Source organism: Pavona decussata, unplaced genomic scaffold (assembly GCF_977016875.1).
Source record: "Pavona decussata unplaced genomic scaffold, jaPavDecu1.1 SCAFFOLD_299, whole genome shotgun sequence".
NCBI classification, from domain to species: Eukaryota; Metazoa; Cnidaria; class Anthozoa; order Scleractinia; family Agariciidae; genus Pavona; species Pavona decussata.
In genome coordinates this window covers 171,478-190,000 of record NW_028145696.1, presented here as the reverse complement: position 1 = coordinate 190,000, position 18,523 = coordinate 171,478, and the positions used below count along the sequence as shown (strand labels likewise).

At 39.0% G+C, this 18,523-nt stretch overlaps 2 protein-coding genes and 2 pseudogenes across 5 annotated transcripts in view; 3 read left to right on the top strand and 1 right to left on the bottom strand.

Annotated features, from left to right (window-relative positions):
• LOC146454874 (uncharacterized) overlaps positions 1-2,621 on the bottom strand; it is an 8,525-nt pseudogene extending 5,904 nt beyond the window's left edge. Inside the window, exon 1 of the transcript XR_014859159.1 lies at positions 1,800-2,621. The product of XR_014859159.1 is annotated as an uncharacterized LOC146454874 (transcript). The remainder of the gene's footprint in view (positions 1-1,799) is intronic.
• The window catches only part of LOC146454873 (uncharacterized), a 32,745-nt gene extending 23,892 nt beyond the window's left edge, over positions 1-8,853 (top strand). The window contains exons 2-5 of the mRNA XM_085094980.1: positions 6,184-6,254; positions 6,722-6,816; positions 7,343-7,452; positions 8,515-8,853. Of these exons, the coding sequence (XP_084951106.1) occupies positions 6,184-6,254; positions 6,722-6,816; positions 7,343-7,452; positions 8,515-8,838 (600 nt within the window). The 3' untranslated portion in view covers positions 8,839-8,853. The remainder of the gene's footprint in view (positions 1-6,183; positions 6,255-6,721; positions 6,817-7,342; positions 7,453-8,514) is intronic.
• The window catches only part of LOC146454872 (uncharacterized), a 30,106-nt pseudogene extending 19,964 nt beyond the window's left edge, over positions 1-10,142 (top strand). The window contains exon 4 of the transcript XR_014859154.1: positions 9,280-10,142. The product of XR_014859154.1 is annotated as an uncharacterized LOC146454872 (transcript). The remainder of the gene's footprint in view (positions 1-9,279) is intronic.
• LOC146454870 (uncharacterized) overlaps positions 1-18,523 on the top strand; it is a 234,341-nt gene that overhangs the window by 162,214 nt on the left and 53,604 nt on the right. The window contains exon 1 of one of the 2 annotated variants that reach the window (XM_085094979.1): positions 15,371-15,428. The exons of the other annotated variant lie outside the window; for it this stretch is intronic. The gene's annotated coding sequence lies outside the window, so the exon portion shown is untranslated. Of the gene's footprint in view, positions 1-15,370; positions 15,429-18,523 lie in introns of those variants that run through there. 2 annotated transcript variants of the gene reach the window in all.

The following is an 18,523-nucleotide window of genomic DNA, read 5'->3' as shown; positions in this document are numbered from 1 at the left end:
AGTTTGCTTTGCTTTGGAAACGACTAAACTGCTTTCGCTGAGGGAGATACGTTAATTCAGTTGAAACCGGAGCAAAGGACTACTTTAAGAGCGAATGTCTATTAACATCAAGCAAAATCAAAATTCTCGGTCACGCTCAAAATATAGTTTTCATTGCGCTTTGGTTTGTTGGTAGGTATTATCGTCTCAACAAACATGGTGTCATTCCTTTTTCAAAATCCCGCCGGAATTTTTAAAAATTTAAGAAAATTTGTTCTGGCTGTCGGCGGGCTCAAAGACACGAAAAGCTGGAAGCAAAATTGGCTGGTCTGAAAGCTTGTTTTGCGTACGAACAAAGAAATTTTTATTCAAACTCTGTAATCATAAATAGATATAGGAGGCCTCAAGTAAATACTTTGCAGGAAAATTTCAGTTCTAACCACGGTCTGAAAAGGAAGTTTTCAATATTTTAGAACGACTTTGTATTTCACGCTACGCGAAATACAAATTTGTTCTGGAAACGCGAGGAAGTATTTTAGCCATGTGGGACAAGCTCATTCTGTCTGTAATTGCAGCTGTAAGCAAATGAGTTGATATTCTAAAACATAAGTAAAATTTGTCTTGGGTAATTTATCTACTTTTTGTTCGAGCGACGCAAAGTTCGAGAAAATCTTCTAAAATATACTGCAACTTGAAGTAAACAAGTTGCCCGCCGCGATTCTGTTTTCGCTGAGATTTACCAGAAGTTAAAATTGATCGTTCTTATGTGACATTTGACGTGACAGTGGCCCCAAGGGAGCGAAGCAATTTGGGGGCGTTCGGTAAAATGTCTGGGCTCAGCGGCAGGCGTTTCCTTTCCTTCCCCGCCCCTCCCCCCCCGCTCCTACTTTTTTTTCTCCTTTTTGCCCAATGCCCTCGCGCGCTTACCCCGCTTGGCTTGAAGGAAACGGAAACGACTGCTACGCAGGCTAAAGACCTGGTAAAACCCTACAGTATGGAAATTTTCTGTTTTGTTTCAAAATATGTTGCTATGCTTTTTTTACTGTAGTGTAAGTGATCTGATCATTAACGAGGCAAAATTCTTTAACTGCTGTAATTAGCCTCACATACTTTAAGCCCAAGAAATTGCTTTGAATAGTGTCTGCGTAAATTATGTGTGTGTTTGCATGCACGCAATAAAATTGCTCTTTGATCTACTTCCAAAAGCATAAGTATTGTTTATTTGAAAATTTTGGGCTGGAGAAGCTTTTGTTGATTATTCTATTTTTGGTAAAAAGCAACATGTTTACAAACATTGACAAGTTATAGTTGTTGTGCTTTCCTGAGTACAAGCTGTCTTCCATTACAGTACCGCTCAAAAGTAAGTTACCAGTCTCGTCTTGTTTCTCACGAGACAAGAGTTGCGTCTTTCAATACGAGAATCTCGTCTCGCGAGAATCACTGAGATTCTTGCAAGAAGATTCTATCCGTGCCATTTTTAAAACAGCCTGTGCCAACAGTGGATAATTCTGTCAACATGTATGCACCAACTAAGTGCTTATTTTTACAGTCACTCATTAAGATGCCCTGGTTACCCATAATGCACTTGATTTGATCAGAAAGTGACCTTGGAACAGTGACCTGCTTGTTTGTTTGTTAAAGATTTTAGATTTTCCTAGTTTAAATTTATCAATCAGTTGGCAAACACGTAGACCGGTACTTTCCAAAATGTACGTAACACACTTAAGGTCGCTCTTCCATAACAAACGGATGTGTGAATTTATCATAATAATATCAAGCTAAAGTGCTCAGCAACAACAAGAAGTTCGTGACATGCTTACCTTCTGGATTTTGTTCAGTCATAGTTCCATCTTTAGAGGAATACGTTGATCAAAAGGGATCTGGCATAGAATAGGTCGCCGTGGCTGGTCCATCGCCCCAGGTTTTAAAAGCTTCGTTGAAATACAATTGCTTATTCCTGAAAATTTGGCTTTTCGACACAGTTTCATTGCAATGTTCACAGAAAAGTTTCTCCTTGTGCCTAGACGATTGAGAGCGCCGCTGAGATCCCGCACAAACTCCACGCATATTTTGTCCTGTTCCACTGGAAAGCAAATAGCCCGTCTTCGGAATCGTAGCCACAACCACTGCGAAATCAAGAATCGGCGAATTCTGCTCAGAGCGGTTTTTCAGTTTTCACTAAGCTAAAAGCACTCTACTATTGCTGGGAACGAGTTTCACCGCGCTGTTTCCCAGGTAACAGCCTCGTCATCATGAGATACACAAAAGAAGGATGATCACATGGTGTTGTTATGAAAGCTTCCCTTGTCAAAAAGTTTGTCACATTCGCAAGTGGCGGGAGTTTTGAGATTTCGCTGCACTAGCCACTGTTATTGCTGTTTTACAGTAGAAAACCATGTCTGCCATCAATCGCGGCCAAGAAGTCTCGCTCTCGGACAGTCATGTGTTGCTGTTGCAAGATACCATAAAAGAAACTAGAGGTTTACGCGCGCAGGTTGCCGAGAGAGCAGATAAGGAAGATGAAGTAAACAGAAGGCTGGAACAGCTGGTCAGCAGAGTAGATGAGCTTTGTGAAAAGGTGAACAACGCTGATGCATCTAGAAAAAGAAAAAGGAACACCAGCCATTTTGCAAAGGTTCCAAGCAAATTGAAGGGTAAGATCTTGCTTTATTTTTATTCGTCTTACGGCAGTCAGGATCGATTGAAGAAGGATTTTGCCACTTATAAGCTTAAAAATGCAAAAATGTTCTAACCTATTATTAAGCTTGTGGCTGTATGTACCATTGCTATAGTATGAAAACCAGTAATGAAGCTAAAAGTAAACTTAAATTTTGACTGAAACGCGTGTTATTTAAATCGCTGATGTCTCATTGATGTTGAAGGTGAGCGAAGTGAAGTTTTGAATTCGACTCCATATGCATATAAACATCAGTAAGCTTTGAATTTGTAACTATTATTAAAAGGTTGCGTTTGATTGACCGTACATGTATTCCGGAATTAGCGGAAATCTGTAAGATTTCTCATTCTAAGGTGTCGTCCACACGTATCCGGAAATTTGTGAAAACGCAAATTTTTTTTTACGAATACGGCTTGCGTCCACACGTATCCAGCGTATTTTCCGGCCGTATCCGGAAATTTTTGAAAACGCTCTCCAGAGTGGAAATTTTTTTATCCGATACGAATACGTATACGTGTGGACGGTCGTATCCGGAAATTTTTGAATACGCTTTCGTCATTCTATTGGATCCAGTCTTCACGGCGAGCATTATAAACAAACATGGCGTACAGCAAGCCGGGTTGTAGCTTCTTTGTTAGTTGCTCTGATTTCTAGTTTGATATCATGCGTTCAGATAAATGCAGCTGCGATAAATTTACACAACCAATACATTAGAGATCGACAGGATGTTTTGAGATTGTTATTCTGGATGCAACCAAGAAGGACAAGCGCATAGTGGGACAATTTTATCAGTGGCACAACGATCGAAGAAGAATGGAGAGAGAATTTTAGAACTGCGAACTAGAGAAAATCAGAAAATTTCCAGATACAATCGGATACGTGTGGACGGCTGAAAACGATTCGAATACGCTGCGTGTGGACGCGAAAATTTTCGCATCCGCAAAAAAATATTTGCGGAAAAAAAAATTTCCGGATACGTGTGGACATGGCCTTAGTAAATTTGGGAAGACGTATTCGCAAACTTTCCCTGACACATGATAAGCTTAATGCACTTATCAATTGAAATCCCGCCCCCCCCCCCCCCCCCACCCCAGGCTAAGGTGGGGATTTGACTTGACATCATTACAAATCTTAACAAACCCCCACCCTACTGGGGTATATTGACTGGTAAAACCCCCACCTTGGTGGGGAAACCTATGTTGGTAAAATAATGAAGACAGGCCAAACACGACTCCTATTGACCGAGATAAGAAGTACATGACCTTCAAAGCTTTGCTCTTATGAGTACGTCTTTCAAAGATCTCCCTAAGTTTCTTTACGAAAGTAGGGGAATATCTTTGTAGATCTCTCTTAGCAGAGGCTGGTTTTCTATCAAATGCCATTTACTCATCAGAATGGTTGTTAGGTTAGGCACAGATGGGCGATATTCCGTAACAAACAGCAAATTGTTTTGGCGCGTTTTTTGTTTGTTTTGTAGTGCCGACATTCTTTCACTGAAATTGACTTCTGAGGGAGTGTCATCTAGGTTATCGGGGTAACCTCTGTTGCATAGTCTCTGTTTGAATAGAGTGATGTTTTCTTCAAATTTTGTTTTTGAAGAGTTTGTTCTGAGAAGTCTTAAGGCTTCGCCTTTGATAAAGCCTTTCCTGATGCCTGGAGGGTGGCAGGAAGAAAAATACGTGTACTGGAACATTTCTGTCGGTTTGAAGTGCGTCAAGTTTTGATTCTTTTTTTAATCTTGCGCCCTTGTATATACATGTGTCAAAGAAAGTGATATCAATATCTGAAATTTCAGCCGTGAATTTTATGGTCGCATGATAGTTGTTGGCTAGCTCTATAAAAGTTTGGATTTCATTTTTGCTTACGTTCCATAGAGAGAAGACATCATCGATGTCGAAAAATAATTTGGAAACTTACCTTTCAAAACCAGATGTCGAAACAAAACTGCAAAGCGCGGCTCATCGAAATCCAGCGAGCGACACCAGTGACCATGTGAAGAAATTACTGTGAGGAAACTAGGCATGAGTCCAATCCCCACCTCGCTCCCCGACCTCGATGAATGTGTAAAGCAAATCCTGAGAAATCCCCCACCCCCACGGGCGAACCGTGCCTTCAAATACCATAAAAATCCCCCACATTCCCCCACCTTGGCCCGGGGTTGGGGGGGTCAGGATTTCAATTGATAAGTGCATAATTTCAGTGCGATTTTGTGAAAGATTTCTGCACAGCCCCATACATTTATTATGCATGCAGCACTGTCATACTAACCCTCTCATACAAAGAACGAGCATGAATTGAGTTTGAGACGCAAATCCCTTACATAATTTCTGTATGGGGCTGAGTGAAAATCTCGCGAGAAAAGGGTAAATCAAACACGCCTTAAGTTAGGGGGTAGGTTTCTAAAGAAACCGAGGGGTCTAAAACACAGGTAACAGGTTACAGGTATGTACAACCCTAACCCTAAACCCTAATTTAACCAAAGGTTAGGTTTAGGGTTGTGCCTGCAGCCTGTGACCTGCGTTTTAGACCCGCCGTAAAAAACTGTGGTGCTGTGTTGGTGGGGAGGGGAAACAAATGTTTGGTTTCATCAACAGAGTTACAAAATTATTGATAAGGTAAAGAGATTTGAGCATGATGTTTTAAGCATTAGCCATTCTTTTGGATTTCCTTGCACCCGGAATTTGGGGAAACTCTCGAAATGCTAGCACTCAAATTTATTTACAGCTTATAATCTTTTGTTAAAAATGATGAAATACAGTAAGACCTTCAATCAGCTGCCAAATAATTCTAGAATGATGAGAGGAATGAAATCAACTCAATTCTTGAAAAGAACAACTCGTGATCTGTTCCAGTGCATTTTGAAAACAAATTTTAAGAAGAACCCTATATTTTATCCCTGAAAAAAAGTTCTAAACACTTAATTTCCCACTGAGTTGATTGCCCAAGTGTGGAAATAGGCCCACACAAGGTAAAGAATAAAGTCTTGGTGGGTTCAAATCCGTCCAAATCAAATGTTGTTTTTTTTTGCCTCATGTGAATCACATTTTGTTCCTGGGGAGTGCTCAGTAGTAAATTAAGCAGTTTCTTTTCCACACCCAGATTTACACTGTAGAGTTAATTATCTGTCTGATTTCTCAGGTAAATGTATAACCAGTGCTGTGCTACACAACATTTTATCTTCCAAGCCGGCAAATATTCCTTTCTGGTAAACAGTTATAAAAATCAATGAAGACAAGGATCTAATATCAGCACACAGCGTATGCTTCAATTTGATTGAAAGAAAATACTGTTCCCATTAGGACATGGTGGCCAATATTTATTATTAATAGTCAAAGCAATAAGACATTTGAATTTAGTTAACAGTAAATGTATATTGATCAGGTTTTGTCAACTGGATAATTAGCTACATCATATTACTCAATAGGCTTTGAGCTGTTGGTTGCTGTTGTGGATACACGTTTCAAACAAAACTTTTCATGACATAATGCTTGCACATGGTTTACTTTCTGCCTTTTTTTACACTCTAGAATGAATTCTGTAAAATGTACAAAGCCTTAAGTGGAAATGGAGATTTTACTGGATTTGACCTTGATGAAGGGTAAGTTGCTATGCAATACTGCATGATGTTTTGGTAACTTTTTAAAAAAAAGTTATTTTTAGAACATTAAATGATAAAATTTTTTTTCAAAATGACACAAACTTGGACTGCATGTATACAACTTGTAGCTGCTATTTCTTAGGGTCCATGCTAGACTTGTGTTTTTTTTTTAAGCCACACTGTTTGGACTTTTGATCACAATACATCATTTTGTTATATATATTCTAGTGCCTCATCCCAGATCAGGCAATTGTGTTGTTTCCATAGCCCACAAACTCTACCCTGCCTTCTTCTGCTCTAACAAATCAAGAACGTCCTACAAATTGTACACGAACTGTATGTTTTAATTGAGTGCAGCTGTAAGTTTGAGGCTTTTGGAAGACAATATCATCCCATCATAAGGTTAAGATCTGATCGATAATTTGTTTATCTTTGTCAAGTTTTGATTGCTTTCTTTTCTGTTGTGGATGTCTAGGACTGCAAGTGAAGGAAACCGCACTGTGTTCACCAAAATTGCAGAGTCAATTTACAGTGATTATGGTGGAAAAGAGCACTGCCCATGGTCTGTTGCACAACTGAGAGGCAAGTTGTTTTCCTTACAGTACAGTGCTTCTAAAACAATAATGATTTGAAGGTGTCAATGCAATTCTATCATGGGAGTTTGCTCCAAATTATCAATAAGGTCTCTTTCTACATGTGTAGAGACTTAATGTATCACTTGTGGGAAAGCTTAGATCTCTGTAAAGTGTTTCAGCAAAAGGCTTAAACACAAAAAAATAAGTCCTTTACTATTTTTTAAAACACAGCAAAGTATTTGAGCTGAAATAAAAGAAATGAGCCAAGTACATTCACGCCCTTTCCCTTTGAAGCCTTGTTCGAAAGTTAATTAGTACTGACAGAACTTAAGAGCTAAATGTAGTTGGAGGGTATATTCTCTAAGTGCATCTGTTATGTATGCATTGTTTCTTTTTTTATGCAACTCTCATTTTAAACTTTTTGTTTCCATAGTTATTATCGGTTTTGTTTTTTCATACATTTTTTATGGTAGCTCATATGGTTAAACATGTTGTTTGCTGTTCATTTTAAAGAGGCTTCTAAAACCTATCACAGGTCCCTCATTGATGCAAGGACAAGAAGAGTCAACTCTACAGCTGAGGAACACGAGCAAACCTGTAGGAGACAAGGACGAAAAAGAGATGTAAGTTTACTTTGAAATACCTGTACCCATCATGTATTTCTTTTGCATAAGAGTGTAATTTGTAATAAGAGATTAATTTGTAACACAAAATAAAACTGTTGCCTATCTAATTATAAATGCTATGTTGAGTGTAGCTTTACGAGAAAAATGATATCAGTGGAGTATCTAGTGCTAAGGGAATCCATGAATTTCCCACTGGGTATAAGCTGTAGTAAGGAAATGGTAGTCGACCAAACAAGTAAAGGAAAATTATCTTTGACCCTGACAGGAATCGAACCCATATCACGTCCTGATTTCCACCATAATTACCCACAACTTGCTCCCATTTGGCCTCATAGCTGATCAGTAGAGCAATGATAATAAATTCTGGAGGTTGTAGGTTCAGTTCCTAACAAGGTAAAGAGTTTTTCCCTTACATTGTGAGGTCTCCAATTTCCTCACTTGGGCTGATGCACAGTGGTAAATTCATGGCTTGCCTTAGCATTACAACATACACTGCAGCGTTAATTCTCTGATCTATCATTAATAGTGCTAGTGTTACAACGTTCGTTAACATCAGAAATTGACATCTTTATATCTGCTCAAAAAAGAGACAATTAATAATATTGTTCATCATTTTTATTTTTGACATTAGCTCAGTCTGTAAAATGTAGGGATGAATGCTAAATACCAGCTTTGGGCAAACTTCACTGTCTGAAAGAGGTGTTACAGTTATCATTGGGTAAATTTCAACAGTGCAGAAATACTTGAGCCTAAACTTAAGGTGCATTGTCCAAAAAAAGCTGGCTGGGTTAATTAGTAGGCCTAATGAGATTTCTTTTAGCTTTATTCCAGTAAATATGTCATGAATGACAAGATATCTTTGACATTTTATTAGTGTGCAGATTCATGTATTACCTGTATGGTTTTCTTGTCTGTCATGCACATCTGATTAATGAAGTCAATTTTATATGTATTTAGCAATGCAAAAAAAGTTACCGTTATGATAACTTAAAAGGAAATATTTAGAAAGTTAACTTTTTAGTGTCAGAATAACAAGGTTACCTTTCAACTGTTCCGCAGAAACTTGAACACAAATTGACGGCATTAGAGTGTGTAGACTGGACGGCAACAACAAAGGAAGAAGTACAGGAAGTTTTAACCCCAGAATACACCAGCTCCGACGAGAGCTCGTATGAAAGTGGGTCTGACTCTGTGTCTCGTGAACTGGTGTGCTACCAAGTCAAGCACCTCTCTTGGGAAAGAAAACTTCTCACCAAGGCAAAAAAGCCACTGGATACAGTGTATGAGAAAAGCTTATCACAAAGGGTACGACAATCCCTGGTTCCTCGCGAGCTTAATGAGGAGATGTCCAGTCGCAATGTTCCAGTCAATTTTGTTGAGTAGGCGGTTCAAAGAACAACACCAGTAGGAAGGGGTGTAGCCCGTATTTCTCCTTCTTCTGCTTCTTCTACTGGTGTGGTTTCTTCAAGTCGCTTACTGACACTGGGAGGGGATTGCGTTTTAGATCCCCTCCATTTTGGTACACCTCGCAGAACAAGGCAGCAATAGGGTTTTATTCATATTCCTCCATGATCTTAACCCTTTCACTTCTATGATCTGAATATTAATTCTCCTCACTTACTGCCATATATATTTTTTCAAGTTCACAGACTTTGGTGTTACATCAAACAATATCACCCAGTTGATGATTTTCATTATATTCTTTACCTTTCTGGTTGATAATACATTCATAATGTAAGGAGATTTTTTATGTTGATCACTCCTGGAAGTGGAAGGGTTAACAAGTTTCGGTTGCTTTTTTCAAATGAAGAAGTTTGGCCCAAGTCGTTTAAAGGGAGAGATTATTTCATTTGACAGAAAACTGAATATTCAGCTAGTTTCAACATTTTATGTGAATATGCTCAGTATTTTGCTGTGTATAACGTGGTTATTAGGGTTATTGAAGCATTATAATTTGTAATAAATTTACTACTCTTTCCAACAGCATGGGCCAAATGATTATGGAAAAGACTCCTATTTTCCCATTTAAAAGAAGCTTTATTTTAATTTTGAAATATACAAATAGGTGAGATTTCAACTTCTTAAATTAAAATTATGAAATTTGTCAAATAAGTTTTAAGTGCTTGAGAACTAATACTATTGAATAGATAGGACTTTTCTTGATTATGTTACAGTTCAAAGAGTTCCCAAGTAAAAAGTAAAATATCAAAATTAGTGAGATTTTTCATGGAATTTAGAAGTCTGTTTTAACCGTTACTTGTAAATAATGGACCATTCTCAAAAGGAGTAAAGTGTCTCTAACACCTCGCGAATAGCTTGAGAACAAATACTATTAAATAGATAGGACTTTTCTTGATTATGTTACAGTTCAAAGAATTCCGAAGTAAAAAGTAAAACATCAAAATTAGTGGGATTTTTCATAGAATGTAGAAGTCAGATTTAACCGTTACTTGTAAATAATGCCATTCTCAAAAGGGGTCAAGTGTCCATAACACCACGAATTTTATATTTTTGGATTAAGAAGTGCGTTGAAGCCTCCGCTTCCGTGAGCTGTTAAATTTCAATATCTTAGTACAGTATCACTTTATATCGGTTTTTGTACTTCGACTGATTTTTATTCATAATTATTGTCAGCTTTGATTGTATTTGAAAGCGCACTTTTGTCAAGTAATTAATAAAAAAAATGACAAAAATGAAACTTGTGTGCTTTTACTGATGGTTTGGGAGTAGGATCAACTTGCCTTTCCTTGCACCCTTGCCAGAGGAACGTAACTTCTTGAAGTTAAACCACTGTCAACAGTCATGCCATGCCGTTTCAACTAAAATGCCCTAGCTGATACCGCTGTGACAGTCTGTGAAAGAAGATAAACTTCTCTGGAACAGTAAACACTGGTCAAGTCTCAGCCTTAAAATGCATTTACTGTGTTACGTAAAGCTACAAAAAGGCCACCTTTACCAGTCTGTTAATTACGCATAAAGGAACGTAAATCACGTCCTTACAGCTGCTTTACGGAACAGTAAACGTTCGTAAAATGTAACCTTTACCGAGGCAAACGGCTCAATGTAAAGCCTCGTAAAGGGCAGATTTACGATACGTAAATAAGCGTAAGTCTCTAAATCTCATCTTTACTTCAGCTTTACAGAATACGTAAATGTTCCGTAAAGGAGTGTGCTATTATCAAGACTTACGGGTCACTGTAAACTTGCCGTAAAGTTGAACTTTACATTTTTGGAAAGTCACGTAAAGTTACTTAAAGGACAACATATATTACGGTAGCTTTACGGAATAGTAAAGTTGCTATTTCGTTAATGTATGGCGTTTTTTTTTTCCAAATTGATGCTTTGTTATCTCTGAAAAATGCATGTTTACCCTTAATTTTCTTTTTAAATGGCAAGAGTACTTGCTAAGTTGCGTCGTAAGCGGAGAAATTGACTGTACGCATCTGCAGTGTTGATAGTAAGAGTAAGGAAATGACTGTTTTTTTTTTATTAATCGTGGCTATCCACAACAAATTATTCAACAAGCTCGAAATCGCGTGGCAGTCACACAGTACCCCGTGAAGCAATTATTTCTGAGCCTGTGGATGTAGTCCTTGACCAACCTACCATATGCATCCCTCTGGTGTTGACATACCATCCTACCAACACACTGGTCAAAAGCATCCTTACACGCAACCTCCATTTATTACGAAATGACTCGGACACCACAGCGATTTTTCAAACTTTGCACACTTTATCTGCCTATCGTCGCGATAGCAATCTGCGTGACTCCCTGGTTAGGAGTACCCTTCATGACACGACCGTTGTCGATGATGACCGTGTAACATTGTCATGTGGCCGATCGCGGTGTAATACTTGCACTCATACGAACGTCTCAGCATTTGCAGACAGTCCTGGGGACGTATAACCATTAGCGACAAATTCACGTGTACCAGCAACAACGTAGTCTATGTCATCAAATACCGGGCTTGTAACAAACTATACATTGGTGAGACCTGTAGACGTCTGGGAGACAGATTTCGCGAACATCTACGTTTAACTAGAACTGCTAACAGGCACCTCCCAGTTGCACGCCATTTTACATTACCGAGCCACTCCACTGAGGACATGCTTGTTTCCGCAATCTGGAGCACCTTGGACAGACGCCGTTTTGAGGCCAAACTCATACTTAAACACCGGACTTTGCATCCATTTGGCCTCAATACTGACTTTAACTTTATTTAAGACTCTCAAATCGGCGCGCGCAAGTTACATCACGTATCAATTTAAATTCATTTTTTAATTTAAATTTTTTTTCGTATGAAGCGCGCGTTTTATTCAGTTGCAACATACCACTGATGAAGAGGCAGCAGCCTCGAAAACGTCTGGTATTTTATTTTATATTTTGCGCTAGAATACAACTTACCACTATTTTTATCCACCAAGTGCGCAACACAGTTTAAATAACATTTTGTTTCGTTGTGTATCACCCATAGCAAACCCGAGTAGCTCAAGATGCGCAGAACGTATGCGTAGTAACAAAAGCAGCACCGTACTTAATATTTGGCACTCGACCATTGAACCCAATGAACTCAAAATAAGTCTCTTGAAGGCTACAGACACATAAAATGATTAAAAACACAAATGTCAATGCGTAATATAATAAGTGAATGAGTTAATGTGTGCTAAAGTCAGAATTGGTGAATTTACAGCAGAGATGGATAATCCAACCCGATGAATCTGTATGGTAGTTTATTTGCAGGTATAAATACTAGAGATGGACTTCTTGTCCTGTCGGCGAATTTTGAGGCCGGACAGAATCGGAAGACGAATATTCTCTGTATTTAGACACACGAGTTGGAGCCAAACGATTCCTAATTCAGGAAATATGTTATAGAGCACCAGCTTTCTTGTCAAATCGAGCGGACTCTTTCGTACAAACCGCCCTAATATCAATCAAAGTTAACTATATTGGCTGCCAAAATACACCTACGATTTACGCGGGGATACACCTGGTCTCATGTGAACCGGCCTTAGGGACTGATCGTTTATTACGTCCTAGGGGGGGGGGGGGGGAGGGGGGGAGGCGGTGGTTTTCTAAAAAATCGAGTGTATGAAAATCCCCCCTCTCCCCCGAAAGAAAAAATAAGAAAATCTTTCAAACAAAAGTTTTACCCCCCACTGCAATGACACTGCAATCTTAGAATTCCCTGAAAATTCGAACGTGATACATAAAGCAGATTTTGAGAATTTGAACTTTTGAACTGTCTAGCCTTAAAAAAAATATACGCATTTGTTTCAACGCTTTCCAGGCATCCAGCCGTAAATTCTTTGTAAAATTCGCAGTTGTTATTTTTCATAAATTCTCCTCGGTTCTGATTGCCTGGAGGAGAGTGTTGAATTGTCAACTAGTGACTTGTGTAAGAAATTTAAAAGAAACCCAAGGGCAGTTGATGAGCCATGAAATATATGACTAAGTTGTTTAAACAGATATGAATTTTGGATGCCATAAATTTGAAAATACAGGTAGTATTAATTAGTATGAATGGGTTAGAGACTGTTTGTCTGTTGTGAGTGTTTTGTTTACGAATACACGCACGCGCTGGTTGTACAATGAACGAGAAATTTTCAAAACTGCAAGAGGCCTTCTTAGGCGAAGATTTCATCGCCAGCACATAATTTCCTTTTCAGCCTCTGAAACAGTTTCCTCTTCACCTGGATTAAGAACCTGAATTAACTTTTTAAGGAACTGAACTGGACAGTTGGCTTCACTAGTAGAAAACATTGTAGGGTCCCTTCGTCGGCCTTGTCACTAAGCCAGGGCTGTCAACCTCACACGTCTTCGAATATGGAGAATATGACTTCCCCGGCCAGCAATAACAAAGCGCCTTACAGAGGCGTCCCAGCAAGGCCAAATTGACGGGTTCAGTGTGTGTGTGTGTGTGGGGGGAGGGGGGGGGGAGGGGGGGGGGGGAGGGAGGCGGGGTACGTACATTAAACACTACCAGAAACAACGCTACACATTTCAGATTTATGTGTCAGAAATCCGAGTCTACCATATGACATAAATCTCGAGACCAGAAGAAACGGCTCAAAATCTGGACATTACAGTCCTACATCTGGAGACCGGGAGATACGGTTCAAAATCTGGATACTCCCGGATTATACGGCAGAGCTGACAGCCCTGCTAAGCCAGCCAGGATGATTTTTTGTTTTTTCTTACTAGGCCATTTTAACATATTCAACTTCACTTGCGTCTTTCTTGAAAACAAAAACATTTCTTCATTGGTTTTCTCCACTTCTTCGGCGATCTTCGGCAGATTAAATGCAGGTTTATATTAAACCAATTCACCCTTATCGACAGCGAAAACACCGCTTTCGTAGCATTTTTGTATGTCCTCGGGCTAAATATTAGCATGATGTTTGACATTAGACGTACCACTTTCCTTGTTTTTTTTTTTAGTTTCGCATTCAAGAACTTGTTTGTCGGTTTGAAAGTAGGATCAGTTTTAATAGAAAATGTCTTTCCAACCGTTTCTGAAGTCAAGTAACTGTTGATTTCCTCTCTTATTGCTGCATGAGCTGAACGGCTCTAGTCCTTTCCTTCGTCTTGTTTTAGTTCTTGGTAAGACTTACTCAGTCGATCGGCAAATATTTCTGCACTCAAGTTCTCCAATTCTTAAGACGGATATCTCAGTTGAAAATAATGAACGGTGAAAGAAAATGAAGTTAACTTTCCAACTTGGAACTGTTTTAGCTGTATTTGAATTGCAACTTTTAATGGTTCGCGCTACTAGTCATATGCGCGCGTGTGTGTCCGGTAGCGTATTTCAACGGTTTTCTCCACACTGAAGAAGGGTTATATACCCGAAACGTCTTTGTTTCTTTCAAAACCATTTTTGACACTTTTTGATATTCAAATTTCAGTCGTTTTGTTTCGCTTTTATTTTTTTAAATGGAAATACTCCAGGCTGTTTGTCTCTTGGTGTTCGTTGGAATCGAGTCACTGATGATTTGAGGGATCTCCTCATCTCCAACCTGTGCAAACCTCCAAGCCATTTGCAAGAGCGCATGATTTCCATGAGTTATCGCCAACACTGCACTTTCTGAATGTGGTGTAGTGACGCAATGAAAAACACGTTATCGATTTTAACCAATTGGCGGCGAGTATTTTGATAGAGAACTCAGATCGTATATTAAACCAGTTTTTCTTCTTAAATTTTACCGCTTGTTCTTACTGCATTTAGCATAAGACGTCTCAAAACTAGCAAACCTGCTTGAGGATGAGTGCTATGTTTGTAACCGAAAACCGAAAAGGTTGCTTGGAATTTTTTGACAACTAAAATTGAGACAGCCTTAACTTTCTACTTAAAACAGCTTTTGGAAAGCCTTCCAGTATTAAATAGTCTTCTTGTTCATTTTGGTAGTTACCTTATATTACTTATATCTCCGTTTCTTATTTTCTCTTTATTTTTTCTTTTTTGGATACGTGTGTCTCTGCTATCGGTTACATTAAACCAAAGACATGACTGATTAAGCAGGGTCGGGAAGAGCTTTCGCCCCGTTAGGTTGACAACTTACTGGGAGTATGCTTTAGAACGAAAAATGAAATGGAAAATTATTGGCTTACCGAGGCAATTGAAATATTTTCTGTTAGTTTAGGTGCGGAATAGCCACGCTACGGAAACTACATAAGGATCACAATCAAGAATAAATATTCGCATTATCCGCGGATCTTAGTTAGAAATATCTTGCAACCTCAGTTTAAATCTTCAAAAAAAGGACCTAACATATTCTTTGAAAAAGATGGTCATTGTTTTTCAAGATAACCCTCGATAAGCAATAGTATCTTACACATTAAACTAAATATCAAATATATGTCACACGATAGTCACCATCAGGGTATGGTTATTTGTTGGTAGGCACTTGAATAACAACCAGCTAAAGGAACTGCCCAAAGGAGTTTTTGATAACAATACCCAGCTGGGGGAGCTGTAAGTAAAACTCCTGTACTTGTTTTTGTTTTGTTTTTGGTTTTTTTGTTTTGTTTTTTTTTGTTTTTTGCTTAAACAAAACTCGTAACGTTATTGTTGCCCCAGGATAACTCTTAAGTTTCGCTTGCTCTCTTTAATTTTCACGGGGCATCCATGGTTCGCAGCAATGGTTTACTGAAAACTGGAAAGTATTTTTCAATTTTACTGACAACAAGCATTTGAAGGAACTTTAACTCACAACTGACAACTATAGAAAAATCCGTCGTATTAAATAATGGTTTTACTAATTTTTGTAATGACCTTATGTCATACATTCTTAATCATTCTAACTTGCGATTGAGTTTCAACGTGTACATGAAGCTCATTACGTTTTTACACTGAATCAAAAGTTTTCGTGATTTTTTAATCACGGTCTAAAGGATAACTCATTTCCGTCCATTATCGTGCTGTAATTAGTTTGTATTGTTATCATTTCTGGTCATTGTAAGTAACATTATCTATCTGTTTTCTACGACAAATTGAACCGAAATTCATTCAATCAAATGTTATGTTTCTTTTTAATTCAATTTGTGAATGCTTTCGCAAAACTTGCTATGAGGTGCAATAGTCGCTCTATTCTCAGCATCTTTCGAACTACATTTAGCGGTAATGGATTACAGGGAAGTGAAATTCAGTTCCCAAAAACGGATTTTCTTATCCTAAATGAAATACGTATTTTGTGTTCTTTTAACTTGAAAGTTCTATGAATTTTCAACCCATATTGATTAATCAGTACTTTTCAACGCATTGAGCTTTCGATTCCATTACATTAACATGAACGCTAAAATCAGGGTGGGGACTGTCAGTTTTCTACGGTTTATACTCTTATAGATTGTGGTTCCACTTGAGTTTTGAACATTTAATGACGTCATTTTATGGTATATTTAACAATTATTCCACGAGCGCGCGTTGGATATGAGATGATAGATAGCCAACGAGGTGCGAAGCGCTGAGTTGGCTATAATCATCTCATATCCAACAAACGCGAGTGGAATAATTGTTTTATTAAAAACAATCAAGAAATATTGTAAGTTATGGCTGGTTTCGCTTAGCAAGAACAACCAGAAGACCATTTTAATGATCCCTATCCTCGGGCATGGTATAATAGCTCATATACCATGGCCGCTAAGTCAATCAAATCCCTGGAATTGCATTATACAATGATCCATTTTTTAATAAACTAGTATACACCATAGAAATCTGCCGTCGATTTGTTAATTGTATGATCACCCTAGAAAAGAAATTTGGCCCAGCACAGAACACTTATTGGGACAATTTCCAAATCGAATTGGAATTTAGAAGTGTTGGTTTTTGAGGAGAAGGGTAAACCAAGTACCTGGAGAAAACCCCGAGCAAAGACGAGAACCAACAACTAACTCAACCCACATATGACGCCGATAATACACTTATTCTCAAGGAAGGTTAGTTTTGAAAATATAACTAGTGAAATTGTTTAGGATTATACTCTAATTTAGAGGATCACAATTCCATGTGTGTAGTTGTCTAAAAGTTTGATTGAAAGTTTTTGACTCGGTTCCGTAAACGTGATGCTCGCCCACGAAATATCTTGGTTATTGTATGAAACAAATAGATTTAATCTCATCGTCCGACAGATTTCATTTTGCCATGGAACTGTAACCTAATAACGCACAGAGGACGTCAAAACGTAGTAAGGTCATCAGTCATGCTTATCTCCTGCGGCTCGTAGCGTACTTCTTTTTTCTTACCAGTAAAGGTTCATGGTTGATAATTTTGAATGTGGAATATTCCTAAGCCGTATTCAGTTTATAGAAGACGGTAATTAAATATCTTAAATCTGTGATTCAAGCAAATGCTGCCTCTGCTGTTGACCAGTTTAAGGTCTCGCAGGATCGAACCCTTGCTCTCATTATACATGTATTTGTAGCGCAGCTCTGAAGCGCGCGCAGAGCACCATGGGTAACAAATTATGGTAACCTATCGATACTCGAAATCTGGGTTTTGGTTACTACGTCATTATGCGTCCACCCATCCGTACGCAGCACCACAGGACAACCAATGCGATTGGCACACCTACGTATGTAGGCGGGAAGTTGCATGGTCAACTTCCCTTAAGATAAACATTAGGACAAAAGAATACAAAGTCAATTTAAGTATTCATTGAACCTGTCCACAAACGTGGAAAGAAGAGAAAAAAGAACAAAAACGAGATATTAGGGGAGGAATAAGCAAGGTTCAACGTGAAAGAGAGCGACTGAGAGCACGAGCAAACATTTCAGGGACTTACTGAAGGATGTGGTATCAGTCGATGCCATAACGTCGATCCCTGGATTTCATTCAATGACAACCTTACTGTTTGTGTGAAAGGCTGAAAGAACGATAACAAGGCAAAGCCATCAACAGCGCTTAAGGGTCCCAGCACCTGGTGTTGAGGGAGGCATCTTTACCAGGGGTTGCTCGGTTCGAGGGCAGCATCACAGTCTGGGGTGGTATAATGTGGCAGAACAATGTAACAAGAAATCATTCTTATTGCGTGCAGGGAGGCAGGACAGAGGCAGCTCTTTCCGCGCTGTGTCTGAGGTCTGGATGCCGGAAACAACACCACAGAAAGAGAAAGAGAGAGAGATAGAGAGAGAGAGAGAGAGAGAGAGAGAGAGAGAGAGAGAGAGAGAGAGAGAGAGAGAGAGAGAGAGAGAGAGAGAGAGAGAGAGAGAGAGAGAGAGAGAGAGAGAGAGAGAGAGAGAGAGAGAGAGAGAGAGAGAGAGAGAGAGAGAGAGAGAGAGAGAGAGAGAGAGAGAGAGAGAGAGAGAGAGAGAGAGAGAGAGAGAGAGAGAGAGAGTAGTCATACTAACGGATTCACTGAACCTTGCGACCGTACTGAAGTGTGACCATGTGAAGGAACCGTGCGCAGAAATCAAACGCGGAATCAAAGGGAATTACCTAACAACGAACATTCCGAGCCAGTCGACAGGTATCTGGTATAACGAGACTGTCGACTAACTAACGGGAGTAACGAAATCCATGAGGCCATGTACTCCAGTGACATTAGAAAAAGGATGCGGGTGGCAGTCAGAGAG